Source organism: Pagrus major, chromosome 21, assembly GCF_040436345.1.
Source record: "Pagrus major chromosome 21, Pma_NU_1.0".
Taxonomy (NCBI): Eukaryota; Metazoa; Chordata; class Actinopteri; order Spariformes; family Sparidae; genus Pagrus; species Pagrus major.
This window is the reverse complement of record NC_133235.1, coordinates 13,571,360-13,585,100: the sequence shown is the minus strand read 5'-3', so window position 1 is coordinate 13,585,100 and position 13,741 is coordinate 13,571,360. Positions and strand designations below refer to the sequence as shown.

The window sequence follows — 13,741 nt, the reverse complement described above, 5'->3', positions numbered from 1 at the left end:
TCCTCAGATAAAACTGTGTACACTTTCTTGTGGTCGAGGAGTTATGGGTCAGAGGGTTATTCTTTGGTGCCTGTCTTGGAAATCACGGATGGGAACCTCATCAAGGAGGTCAAGAACCTGCATCCTGCCGAAAGCTGTGGAAATGTTATAAGCTGTCCCGAGGGAGGGGGTAAGACATCGCAGAGCCGACACTCATTCTCATCGAGTCAGTCAGTGTAGCCATCGGAAATGTCCTGTACTGTCTGTTTACATTAAACGGCATCAACGACAACTGATGACTTATGAGGGTCTTGAAAGTTTGTCCCATTTCATCGGGGGAGATTTGAACCTCTCCCTCTTGTAACCCTGTTCTGAAGGGCAAGAGGGCACTCGAAAACGTGGGGTGGGGGTAAAAATCAGAAATGGGATTTAGCCTTTTAAACAAGCTTCCACTGAGAACAAGACTTCTGTATCTCGTGACTTATTACGAGCTTAACTTCAACTTTGATAGACATACAATTACATCATACTCGTGACATCATAATAAACTAATTCAGCTCTATTTCCTAACATGTGGCATTTAAAAAAATACGAACACCTTGTATCTTTAAATAAACATTTTTTCTGGCGCTGCATCAAAATTGCACTACCGACTTGTAAACAGGCGAGCACATGGCCCTCTTCACACAGAGGGGGGCACAATGAGAGGCTTTTTGGTCCATCTACATCATAGGTGTCACACAGCTGTGCTTCTTTATATATAAACACTAATGGAATAAATGTAGCCTAATCATCACAACATATGAACCTATTTTCCAGCGTCTTGTCTGTAGAGTTTTGACCACGGCACATTACTGTAAATGTGATATATCTGCACGCAACATCCGTCATCACTGACATCCGTTAAAAGACACTATTTATTTCTATCAATTTGAATGTCTTCTTGGTAAATTCTGAATTTCTCTCTCATCACGTGATTAAAATAATTCTGTGTTGTGTCGGGCAAATGCTCATTTGTGTATATTTGTCTTGAGTTGCTCCCAAAGAAAAGTTCAACTCGTGTTCATCTATTTGAGTCAACAAAATCCTAAACTTCTGAAAATGTTCTCCGGCATTCAAGGTCTCATGCTGTGACTAGTTTTAGCCAAATGTAACTGAGCACACGTGTGTTACAATGCTGAAGGTTTGTTTGCTAAAAAAGAGAAAACATCAGTGAGACAATTGTGTCTTTGTTCGAAGTGCAGCCATATCTGATCGTCTCTGACATGCACTACAACTACCTACGTAATCAGACAGGTCTGACGGCATTCTTTTGACATGTGAAAAAAGGGAACAATCACACACACATTAAGTTTGGACAGGCAAAAATGCTACAGATGCGTTTGCAGCAGCAGCTTGGACGTTGTGGAAACAATCACAAGAGGCTTGTTTGTCTGATCATTTGTGGAGATAATTCTTCAGCGCCGTAAGCAGGGCACTTTGTTGGATCATATGCTCAAGAAGGAAATCAACATTTTGAAAATCTAAAGTGAGCATTTAGGCAACAAAAAACACTATCAACATATGCTGAATAGTCAAAACTTTACAGGAAAGGGGGATGGAGGATGGTGCTGCTAAGCTATCCTAAATTTGGGTTGACTTTACAAGACCACAACATGCTGCAGTCACAAGTGTTGGTTATTGATTTACCATGTATAACTTTAATCATTAATCTGGAAAATGGGCTCAACTGTTTGGGAACTAGGACAAAAAGAGAGAAAATGTGTGAGCCTGCTGAGCAGAGTTGGATGTTTCAAATTTGAAAATGTGGTTTATAATGTGAACAGCTTGGCGTCGCTAATGAATTTTCACACAGTATGAGGAAAATAAACAGAATAAAAATAAAAATGTAGAGAAAACTCAACATGTATCTGAAAGCTATGTATACCAACACTTTTTAAGGTGTTGTTAGGTTACATTATGTCGATTTTTGGAAAGAATAATGAAGAATAAAATTACGTTTTACTATAAACACTGACAACAACATACAGCATTATCGACTCACAAGGCCTTGGAGATGTAGCTGGTCAGACTCCCCAGGCTCCTGGAGTGCTTAATGCCGCGGGCTGAGGGGCCGGAGGGTCTGCAGGACAGCCTGGGCAGCTGCAGGGTGCCTGAGAAGAGCCTCTTCACAGCACATCTGATATCGGGGTCCTCGAGGAGCTCGATGCAGGGGGCCTGCTCTGAACAGTCCCACTGTCTCTGGATGGCCAGGAGACACAAAGAGCAGAATGTGATGAAACTGAGATAAGACAGCAGTTATTTCTGTCAAATTATAGAATAAAACTGTAATGGCATGAAGATGTGTGTAATCTAGAGGCTCCATAGATATCAACTAATAATTCACTTCTTTTGTAGAATAGAATGGAACTTTTCTTGGTCATTAGACTTTAATGGTTTTGCTTGTACCCATCAAATTCAACATTTCTAGGACTAGAAACTCCACTGTGTCCTCCATCCTTTATTTGGCTATATCCTGTGTCAACACAATGTATGATACAACACAAGCTGAGAGTGATATTTCTTTCAGTTGAGATACTTAAAAGGGTAACTCCACCAAATTCACACATTAGAGTGTGTTTACAGGTCTTGAGGAGTACTACTGCATATGTGAAATAAAATAGTATGAAGCCTTTTGTGGCTCCAGAGGAAGCTGCGTGTAATCTGACAAATTGCATTTTGGGTAATGCAGGCACCAGGTTTTTAAAGCTCTGGGCTTGCACTCTTGTAACACTTTTGGACTGTTTTAAAACAAATAATGAAAATCAATACAGCAGAACCAGAGATATCCACTTTTTTATTAAATTCCTGCCTAAATTACCCACAATGCAACATAGTCAGTGAGTGACATCACTGGAGGTAATTCATCAGATTACATACAGCTTCCTCTGGAGCCACAAAAGTTTTATACTACTTTTTTCATATATGCAGTAGTACTCCCCTAGACCTGTAAGCACACTATAATGTGTAAAATTTGTGGAGTTACCCTTTAAGTTCATCACTGAATTAAATTGCAAAAAAAAGTAAGCTTCAAGTTTTTTATGACTTTATTACATACATTTACTGATGTCTGAAAAGATTCAGACATCAGTTAAGTAGAAAAAGTCAAGCTTGACTTTTGCTGAACTTCTTGAAGAGAGAATGGAAAGAAAGAAACATTCACTAAGATCTAAAGGTAATTTTCAGACAGAGCCACCTTTGTGCTGATGCTGAAAAGATGACAGGCCACGCAAAAAAAAGCCTACTCTGGCATTATTTTTAGAAGGTTTATCTGATTTTCAGGTCCTGAGACCTGCACACCACCACCTTGGACACAATAGACGGTTCTCACAGCGAGACAGTGTTTGGGATTCAGCTCTTAGGGCATCTCTCTTTGAGCGTCAGCGTTGAGGAGAAACAGATAAGAGTCCTTGTTCTCTGCTGCATCCTGTGACCTTATCTCTCCATCTGTTTGGCAGTCCCACCTTTCTATAAACTATTATCAATGCACTCTCTGCTTCGATTGTTGACTATTTCTGACCAGAGCTGTGTTGATTCATTTCACTCATACATTTTTTTTCCTTCTTTGGCATTAATTGATTTCTCATCTCAATGACGAAGAAACTACATTACAGATAAATTATGTATGTATATTTAAAATGGATGTCGACTGGGCCTCATCTGTTTAATCTAATAAACATAACAGACAAATTACTCCCATTAACCTGAACTTGCTATTTGACAGGGATTATTTAATATACATTGCTCGATTAATCTTTTCAACATCTGTTTTGCTATTTAAAATAAGCATAGAACAACACAAGTGTTATTATATAATCCAAATACACAAGAGATCAATCACATGAGTAACCTGCCATCTTGTTTTTGCTGTTTTAGCTCACCGGTTAACATTTTTTTGTTCTGAAAAGAACAGAAAATAAGTAACACACATGAGCCCGATGCCACAGACTGAATCAACTACCTTCACTTAATCTAATGTCATTTTTCTGTTCAGAATTTCTTAAAGGTTCATTAATTACCCTTACCTCAGTGAAGTTGAAAAATTTTGATGAGTTATTTCGCCTCATATTTCCAGCTACTGAATCATAGACACAAGACAGCTGGGACGGAAATACCAAAGAGGAGGATACAGATACCACATTTAAGATCAGATATGAAGACGTCTGTGGGACCAAAACTTCCTTGGACTCAGTAAAGTGCAACTGTTTCCCCGCCTCTTCATGAACCCTCAACCGTCGTTATCTGGCGATAGACAGCCAACTCTTTTAGCTTGCACCTTAACCTTTCGCTGTGGCCTTTCTAGACTGTAACCTACAGTACACTTAAAATATTTTAGAAAATGAAAAGAATTAGCTAATGGAGCAGAAATTAAAGCAGATACGGAGCTTTCAGATGTTAGCTGGTGGCGCTGCCTGCATGACAGGCCATTATTCATGTGTGTCTATCGGACTGTGGAATCAGTGGACCTCATGCATTCCAACCTTCTGGTTAGGCAAGACTCTGGCTTTAATCAAGCTGCTTTAAGCTGTCCATGTAATGTAACCTCTTTTTTTCCTTTTTCTGTTTGAAAAGGATTTGATTTGAGTCCATGATGAACATTCAGTGTGATCCTCAGGAGTAGTAGTGACCTTTAATGACCCTGTCACCTTAATGCAGGTTTAAAAAAAACAAAAAATAACTTTAAAGGGGGACTATGTAGTTTTGGAGAAGAATTCAAACTCAGAATTTTAATATTAATTAATTAATTAATTTCTCTTCTGTTTAAGATTTGTTCCACAAAACATAGTGCACCTTTAAGTAAGTAAATATTGTGTATTAAATGTGATATACATAAGGGCAACTTGATATTATTATTATTGAGTATTAAAAGGAGATAATAACAACTCTAGCCCCTGACCTAAACTGTGTATTTTCAGATGTTTCCCAGTTAACTATAAACTTAGCAATACATATAAGAAGGTTATATTTTGCGGAGTGGAAGCAAAACATAAAATTGCAAAGTTTGGCGGATGGATTGTTGCAATGTCCGGCTATGGAGAAGCTTAAATATATACTAAAGGGTAAATACAGCATTTTTGAAAAGATCTAGAGCGCATTCATGAAATTCATGGATGGTTAAGTGTTTGCTAGGGCCTTGCAATGAGCCACTGTTTATTGTCTTTTTACCTCTGACAGGCTATGTAATAAAAAAGTGTCGGTTCATTTCTTTTCAACCACCAAGATGTGATTCTAGTGCGACATCAGAGCGTCCTTACTTCCAATGCATTAAAAGTACCTATATGTGATGTGTTCTGTTGAAGTGTGACTTTTTTGAGTGCTTTGAGTGTTTAGTGCAATATGTGTATTTTGTATGTTTATGCAGGAAATACAACATATTTGAAAAAGAAAAAAGGGATTGTAGTATTACATCAACTGTGACTAATGAAATCACTCTTTTGTTTTCAGTGCCTTTAGTTATAATCTCTGGTTTGCTTATCAACATGTGCTTTCTGTATTATTTATCATCTAGCACACTCTGAATAAGGTGTTATTGAACATTAGATCAACTTTGTAAACCATTTCTCTGGATGATGGAAGATTCTGGAAGGGTTTAGGAATCTGCTTAACAACATAAACATGACCATTTTAAAACAGTAGTACATTATTAACAGTTCCTCGTCTAGCCTCCATATACGTCTAGCTTGCCGTTTGTTTTTCTCCTGCATTACATCTGATCGCATGGGACCAAAGATGAGCTTATGAGAAATGGCGCCATCTGAAGGACACAGACAACACTGTCTTTGATCAGACTATGTAAAGGACACTGGACGTACCAGAGCACTATCAAGGAGTCAAATGCTACAAAAAACATTAATGGTTTCAGTAATAACATTTCAATAACGACACATTGTGTGTATTAGATTTAAATGTCTATTTACATATATGTTAATATACATGTATATATAGTGTATGTGTATATATTTGTAAATGTATTTATATGTATGCATGAGAACATACATGTATAGGCTGGCAGGCATGTATAACTGTGATTGGGTTTGTATGTACAGGTAAGGGGTGTCGGGATGTTCTTATATTGGTGATATTAAAAATGAAATACTGGATAATATTGTGTCCAGCGAATTAAGTAATCCAGCCATCCCACACTTTTTGCCTGTGTGTGTTTATATTGTATATATTATAGTCACTGTTTGTTTGTTTATTGTTTATTGTCTTCAATGCATGCACCTTATTCACCAAGAAAAAATCCTCGTCGGTGTAAAATCCCTCTTGGCAATAAATCTGTTTCTGATTCTGATTCTGATGTTAGTTGTTGTGGATTTTTTATTAATCAGTTCATGTGGTTGCCTTGTCACTTTTCATGAAGTGTACTGTAATTGTTCTTTTTTGTTCGCTTCTGTACAGTTATACAGACTCTCTCCACTTCCATATACTTGTATTTTGAGTGCAATTTATTTGCCAAAATAAAAGAGACAAAACACACAGTAAAAAAAATGTTAAAGATGAAATTGATTGACAAGATTCTTTTTTTTACATTTTCTGTAGATATCGCAATTAAATCGCTATCTTGAATTTTTTTGGCCAAGATAATCATGTAGTGAAAATGTGATATTGTGTCAGCATTAGTATGGATATAAGTATGCATGGTACATTGAGGATGATGTGTCTGTATAACACTGTACACTTCTACATGACAAGCGTGGTGTATCTATAAACCAAGTCAGTGTTTTTTTTTTCCCTTTTTAGAAACAGAGTGTAAAATCATATAAAAAAATATATCTGATGACATTCTTCAGTGTTCCTTGTTTAGTGGCCACACCTGGAACAGAGCAAGCATACAGGCATGTGCAGTGCTGCTCCTTCACTCATTGTGGCAGTAACTTTTGAAGTGTCTCTTGCTCCCACCACAGGCTGCAGGCTTGGTGCCCTAGACAAAAATGTAGAGCTTGTTAGAGGTTAAAGGTCAAGTCTCAGTGACTGCTTGTGCTTTCATAACACATACAGTAAAATTACATTAAGAGACAGAAGAGGAGAACACGTGACGAATGACTCAGATTTGATTGACATTAACTCTACCTTGTACAGGCTGCAGACCAGACTGACGAGAGAGTTCATGGCCTTTTCCTGCAGGTCGTCTGTGTGCTCCTGCAAATGTATAAAATTTAGTATCTCACGCGTCACCTACAGAACATAAATGTGAGTTTGCTATATGTGTGTCAGCTTTAACAGAAATATGATAATCACTCACTTTACGACATATAAAGATTAAAAAATAACATCAGATACAGTTTAAGAGAGGTCAAGTTGTTAGTAACTGACACGAGGGTTTCACTAGGGACAAAGAATGCATGCTGCGATAAAAAAAAAGTATAATGATCTGATGAGCCATCTGTCATTCTACTTGTTCAGAGCCAAAGTATGATTTCATAGCAGAGTTTTGTAGCAGATACAGTCTTGATATGGAAAATATCATTGGATAAGCAGATTTTTCTGGACAGTGGTGTAATGGTCAAGAAATATGAAGCCACTTATCAGAGGCACCCCACGTTGCCAAGACTGCTGCTTGTGATTTTCCCACAGTCCAACATGATAATCCCCTTCATACTGGCTTGTACGCAAATGTGGGAATATATTCATGGATACCAGAGAAGAAACTAGAGACAAGACCTCCATTCAAACTTGTAAAGATATTCAGTCTATCTCAATGCATTATACTATAGTGACATAAGTGTTATTTGGCCACGTACACTCATACATTGTACATACAGGAGTAAAAAAAAAAACTCAAATAGAAATCTGATTTTAGATTGAACACTGATACATTTGTTTTAAAATTGCTTTTATTTTATGTCCAGACCTTATCTGATAAAGCAAGTTAAAAATAAGGTTCCCCACACAGTACTCAGCTCTTCTCCTGTGCCTTAAGCTTGATGAAAACATGATGTGTTTTTTTCTCTCTTGTTTCTAACGGGGTTGCTTCAGAGCTAACTCCAGTTTCAAGTTGTTTTCATGCCACTGGTCTCAGGTTACTTGGCAGAGAGACAGTGGCTTCTGTTGTGCTGTGCTTTGGAGTTGCATCAGGCTGTAGCTTCACACACGCATCAGTCACAGCTCTCTGTCACTTACAGATAAAAGCTCTGGGGCAGATCGAATGTCAAAACAATCAATCAAGATCATCTCATCGCTGAACATGTAACATCGCTTGTTTAAGAAGCGAGCATCAGCGACAGTGGCAGAATGGGGGCATTGCAGACACAGTAGTTTTCAAGTTGTGTTTTTCCACAGAAAGCCAGAGAGGCTGTAGGTTTTGCTACAAAGAACACTGGAAGCCTTACCCCATTAATGGTCACCCAGGGCACATACTCGTGTGGAGGATTCAGGGCTTGGGTCATCAAGGCATTCTGATGCATCAGCTGGTTTCCCTGATCCCCCTTCACACATTTCATGACGGTGTCCCAGCTCAAGTCCGGTTGGTAGAGTTTTGTGCACTACAAACAACAATGGAGGTAAATAAACACACATTAACCTCAGTAGTGAAATAATAAATAATATGGGTAATAGTGTTAATAGTGTAATATATAGATTTATCAATACATGTTGATTCTACATACATACATACATACATACATACATACATACATACATATATATTCTACAACAGTTTAAATAATCTCTAATAATTTTCTGCAGTATCAATTCACAGTTAGCTGCTGTTTTCTCACTCCCTCTCCTCTCTGATGGTGAGTAAACGCCATAAGTAAGTTTGCTACTTGTATAACACTTCTTAAACTAAGAAGTGTTATACAAGTAGCAAACTCCTGTCACGAAAAACTCAGTGTGGAAACAAGAGACATATGTGCAACAATGAGTAGGAAGTTTGCAGTATATCAGTGCAACAGCACCACAGTGTGTGTACAGTTTAGTCTGTTTGTCGGTGAATAAATGCCACAACTACTCAAGGCCCAAGCCAGGTCGTGTTTGGCTTGCACCTACTGAAACTTAAACAGTAGGGGCCTAGCCAGGGAGTTATCAACGCTTCTGACCCAGGCACACTTAAGATGTACTGACCTTTAAGGTGGACCAGTTATACTCATTTGAGTGACAAGTCACTTCTCCGACCCTCAACCACGGGAACCAAGTATTTTTTTAGCTGTTTTATGGCTTTATTTTGATAAGACAGCTTAGAGATGAGAGAGGGGGGATGACATGCAGCAAAGGGCCGCAGGTTGGACTCAAACCCTGGGCCGCTGCAGCGAGGACAGGGCCTCTGTATGTGGGTTGCCCGCTCTACGTGACCTCCTTGGGCACCCAGGCCTACCAACCTTTCTAGAAAAAATGTATACTATTATTTTTTACAGGCCTGATTTGAGGGGAAAAAAAAGAGTGTGATATTTAATGTTTACTATAGTCATTCTGCTGTGTCACAATTATATTCTCTGAGAACGTTATCGTACCGTGAAAATCGTTGCTACTCATTACTAGGGTACTGACTCACACACACACACACACACACACACACACACACACACACACACACACACACACACACACACACAGTTCCTTACGCTCTGGCCATTGTTGATGACATCAGTGGAGGATTCCATACAGAAGATGATCGGGAAAGCCAAGTCAGTCATGTTCAGTAGACAAGACTGAGAGGAACAGAACAACGAATTCATTAAACATTTTGACACTATTAAAAAGACAAAACTGACCCCATTTACAACTGAGAATACAAAAAAAAGTATGTATTTTGAAGACTTCGTGTTCCTTTGAGCAATTAATGTTTTACAAGCCACAGATTAACAAGAATCCACACTGCCTGCCTACTCTGGAAGATGAATAGTATGTATTGCACAACACAAATTACATGGTTCCAAATCAAAGTTACATTATTATTCAGCCGTTTTCTCTCCTTGTGTGTTTGGGTTGTAACTTTACCTCAATCAGGTTGCCCAGACATTCCGGTTCTCCATGCTGACACTCGTAAACATACTTCCCTGCGACAGTTTTTTCCTGGGTTGGAGCAAAGTCAAAGAACAAAAAAGAGAAAACGTTATTTCACAGCCATTTTATGATATACAGTGCATCACATGATTGTCCCTTTGTTGAATGGAAATCCACTTTAGGACAATCATGTTTATTTGATTATTTTATGACCACATATGGTTTTAATATGGCTTCTTTTCGCTTGACTTTCCTTCTCCTGTCTCTTTTATATAGTAAGACAAAAAAAAATCATCACATATCCTTTAAAGACACCATTAACCAGTCCATAATTTATAGAGAAAGCCCAATTCCAGTCTATACCCAAAGTGTACTTGACTTACTGCTCACCTGTGCATTCCCATAGGGCACCAAAGTGACAGACATGATGTCACCCAGCATTAACCAGGTCGGGAAGAGTGAGAAAACGAGAAAATTTCTGCAGCCGGGACACAGACTCTCATAGTAGAGCCCCACCTCGACCTTATCTGATGCCTCATGAGACCTGGTGAAGTTAGATTCAAGGCACTGCTTCAAAACCTGCACAAGGGGGAGACAATGGGGAGGTTAACTTTAATGTGATCACTCTCGGTTTTTCCTTTTTAAGTGTTTGCAGTCTGCAAGGTCAGGCTATTTTCCATTTGGAGGCATCAAGGAGAGCTCAGGGTCAGTGGTAACAATGTTTACACGTCCCAAATTTTAAATGAGAGTTTGGTGGCATTGCCCTACCATATCATTTTTTTCATCAGCACAAAAAAAAATCTCAGCAAACAACACAATTTAGTATGCCTTGTTTCTGACTGAATGAAACCTGATGTGTTTCCGACACTTATGAAACAGGAGGATTTGCATGTATTTAACATATCTCTCTGTTCACTGGAGTGTGAGCCAGAGAGTGTGGCTGGAGAAGGAAATTAACATTTTTTAAGTTTAACTTCCTCCTTTGCTCAACTGCTCCAGACTCGACCAGGTAGTCTGCTGCGGAACAATGAGGGGGAACTTACAGTGTAAACACGACATCACTCGGCTATCTGCTCCTTGTGAAACTCGGCTAACTTTGAGGACACAGTTATGACGTCACACAGAAATACCGGACGAGGACACAACGCGACATGTCAGAACAATAACGTCTCATCCGCCGACTCCATTATTTTTGAGTATATATTTCGTGTATGGGCACTTCGAAGTGCTTTTTTTTTTTAAAACAGCGCCATTCGTGATGAAAACTTTAGTCAGCTACAGCAGGAAAACAGTTAGCTAGCTAGTACATTAAGCTAACTGGTGACACAGCGTCAGGCTGAACTCTGTTGCTATAGTTTCCTGCACTTTCGGTGATTAAACTGTTGACCGGAACTAGCTGTGATTTTAACAGACGTTAGCCGTTCAAGAACACAATTTTCCGTCGTCATAATAGATAATATACAAAATAACCCACTGTTAGTACATCGATAATCTTACCCCGCACTGGATAGCCGAGTCCAGAGATGAGCACCACTTGGACGGAGGATAGGTGCATGAAGAGAGGACGCAACCGCCGAACTGAGTGTTTAACAAAACAGTCAAAACTAGCAGCAAAGGACCCTTCATCTTCAGCCGCTCGGGTTTTAGTTGGACAACAGAGAAGACAGTGTGTCGCTAGCAACACCACGGACACCTACTGTTTAAACTACGCTAAAGTGATACTTTAAATACTCCACCATACTTCCTCGTGAAGGCGACCTATTTTTTGATTGGCTCTCCATCAAATGATGAAGACCGCGTCACTTGTTACTAGACGGCGTCCACACGGCGAGACCTCGCCTGTGGTGGTCAGGGGACATATGTTTCCACAGAAATGAGTCAAATGTCATGAGACGTGTGTGGGCATCATGCAGATATTCACTTCCTGAACATACTTTAGTTGATTTAGATATCGTTCAACTGAATGTTTTATGTCTTTCAGAAGAAAAGTGGTCTACAAACGATACATAAAACAGTTTCACAAATGTTAGGATGCAGTGGAAATTGAAGAACTGAGTAAAACATTATGTATGAGTTATTCATGTTATCGTAAAAGCTTTGAAAACTAGGTTATGTTGCTGTAATTACTCCCTAATGCACGGGGCAAAGTATATTCTGTAAATATAGAGGATGTTAAATTAAGTTTGGTGAATTCTACCTAAACCACAACTCTCATGTCATCTACTTTATATAGGTCTTGACCAGGTGTGGTCCTTTCTAGGAATTGTTAAAAAGCAAAATGAGCAAATGAGGAAAATGAAAACATTAATACGATGAGTTTCAGTCTTGTGATCAGTTGATCTAGGTTGTTGTTCTGCTTGTTTGGTTTGCTCGTCTTCTTGGCACAATTTGAACGCATCATGTCATGTCATGTAATAGCTCAGTTCCTCAGTCCATAGGTGTTGCTCAAGAAGAGTCTTAAAAAATACACACTGCAGCAAAACATGACAAACCCTTGAACCTTAAGGGAGGTTTTACCTAGTGACTCTCACATGATGAGACCAGGACAGAGACAGTAAAGACGGATAGGAAACAGTACTCCTCTGCCTGACTCACTCTGCTTCCTGTCTTTTTTCATGTGTTACATTTAAAATTAAAGCAGCCATTAACCATATGGATGTATTTTACTACACAGTAAAGTAAATCATCTCTGCTGCCTTCATATATGTGTGCCTCTGCCCAGTGTGTCAAAAATGTGGGTTTTACTGAATAAGAAAGTGTCACCTCTCAATCTCAAACATGTTTTCTCACTTCTCTCTTGGCATCTAGACAATCGGATAGTTTGGGTAACAGTAAGATCTATGTCCACACACGCTGAATCAGTGGAAGTGTTTTTCATTGTGGTTCTCACAACATTGAGCAATTATATTTTTCAGCTCACGTCAACAGAATTATCTTTCTAGAAAAGTCCTGGTTCCTCTGATTACACCACAGACCTCACTATGAAGCTTTCTTGTTTAGTACCAAACCAAAAGGTCAGTGTGGAGACTGTTCACAGGTAAAGGGAAGTGAGTTGGTGCCTTGTTATATTTGCATTTAGTGTTTCTCACTGACATGCATTGAGGCCTGTATCCTCATCAAACATTTGCAAAGATGACTTAATAAAATAAAATCATTGTTGCCACTACATAAATACAGCAAACCTTGTTTAGGCTTCCTTGCTGGCAGTCCTCTTCTTCACTGCCTTTCTTTTTATTTTAAGACTTTACTTATTATACAAAAAGGAACAGTGACGGACTCATTGCTGTGCAATTGAAGTTACTTAAACAAACAACAGAATCAAACGTCCTATATGATATAATAGGGTGGTTAATATGGACAAGAAGAATGAGAAAAGAAAACAAGGAACGAAAAAGTGTCAATAACAGCGGGACCCCTTGGAGGCCCAGAGTTATCAGTTATAACTGCAAAAGCAGCAACAACAGATGAGCAGTTGCGAGAAAATCTGTTGAAAGCAAAGAATGCTGGTAGTAAAAATTTAGGGCAGATGCATGCTGCATTTTTACTGCTTCCACTATAAAGTGACTTGTTCCTCATTTTTTGTCAGTAAGATGTCACACTGAAGTTGCAGTTCTGTGTTAATTACATAAACGGTTCAAAAGAAATTCTATAGGACTTTGCAGGCAAGAAATAATCGTAAATATTATTGAAAATATTGTTATCCACATAAGGGGAGCCCTGTAGAAAAAGTTGGGAACCATTGCCTTATTACAGTGAGTGCTACAGATGAGGGATGCCA

General features: G+C 38.9%; 1 protein-coding gene across 1 annotated transcript; it reads right to left on the bottom strand.

Annotated features, from left to right (window-relative positions):
- Positions 1 to 6,449: 6,449 nt before the first annotated feature.
- ifi30a (IFI30 lysosomal thiol reductase a) lies at positions 6,450 to 11,711 on the bottom strand. The gene is made up of 7 exons (XM_073491875.1): positions 11,461 to 11,711; positions 10,354 to 10,542; positions 9,958 to 10,032; positions 9,582 to 9,668; positions 8,352 to 8,504; positions 7,093 to 7,161; positions 6,450 to 6,943 (listed from the first exon to the last, which is right to left on the bottom strand). Exons 1-7 carry the CDS (start codon positions 11,587 to 11,589, stop codon positions 6,878 to 6,880), a joined length of 768 nt encoding a protein of 255 aa, XP_073347976.1. The 5' UTR covers positions 11,590 to 11,711; the 3' UTR covers positions 6,450 to 6,877.
- Between the last annotated feature and the right edge of the window lie 2,030 nt (positions 11,712 to 13,741).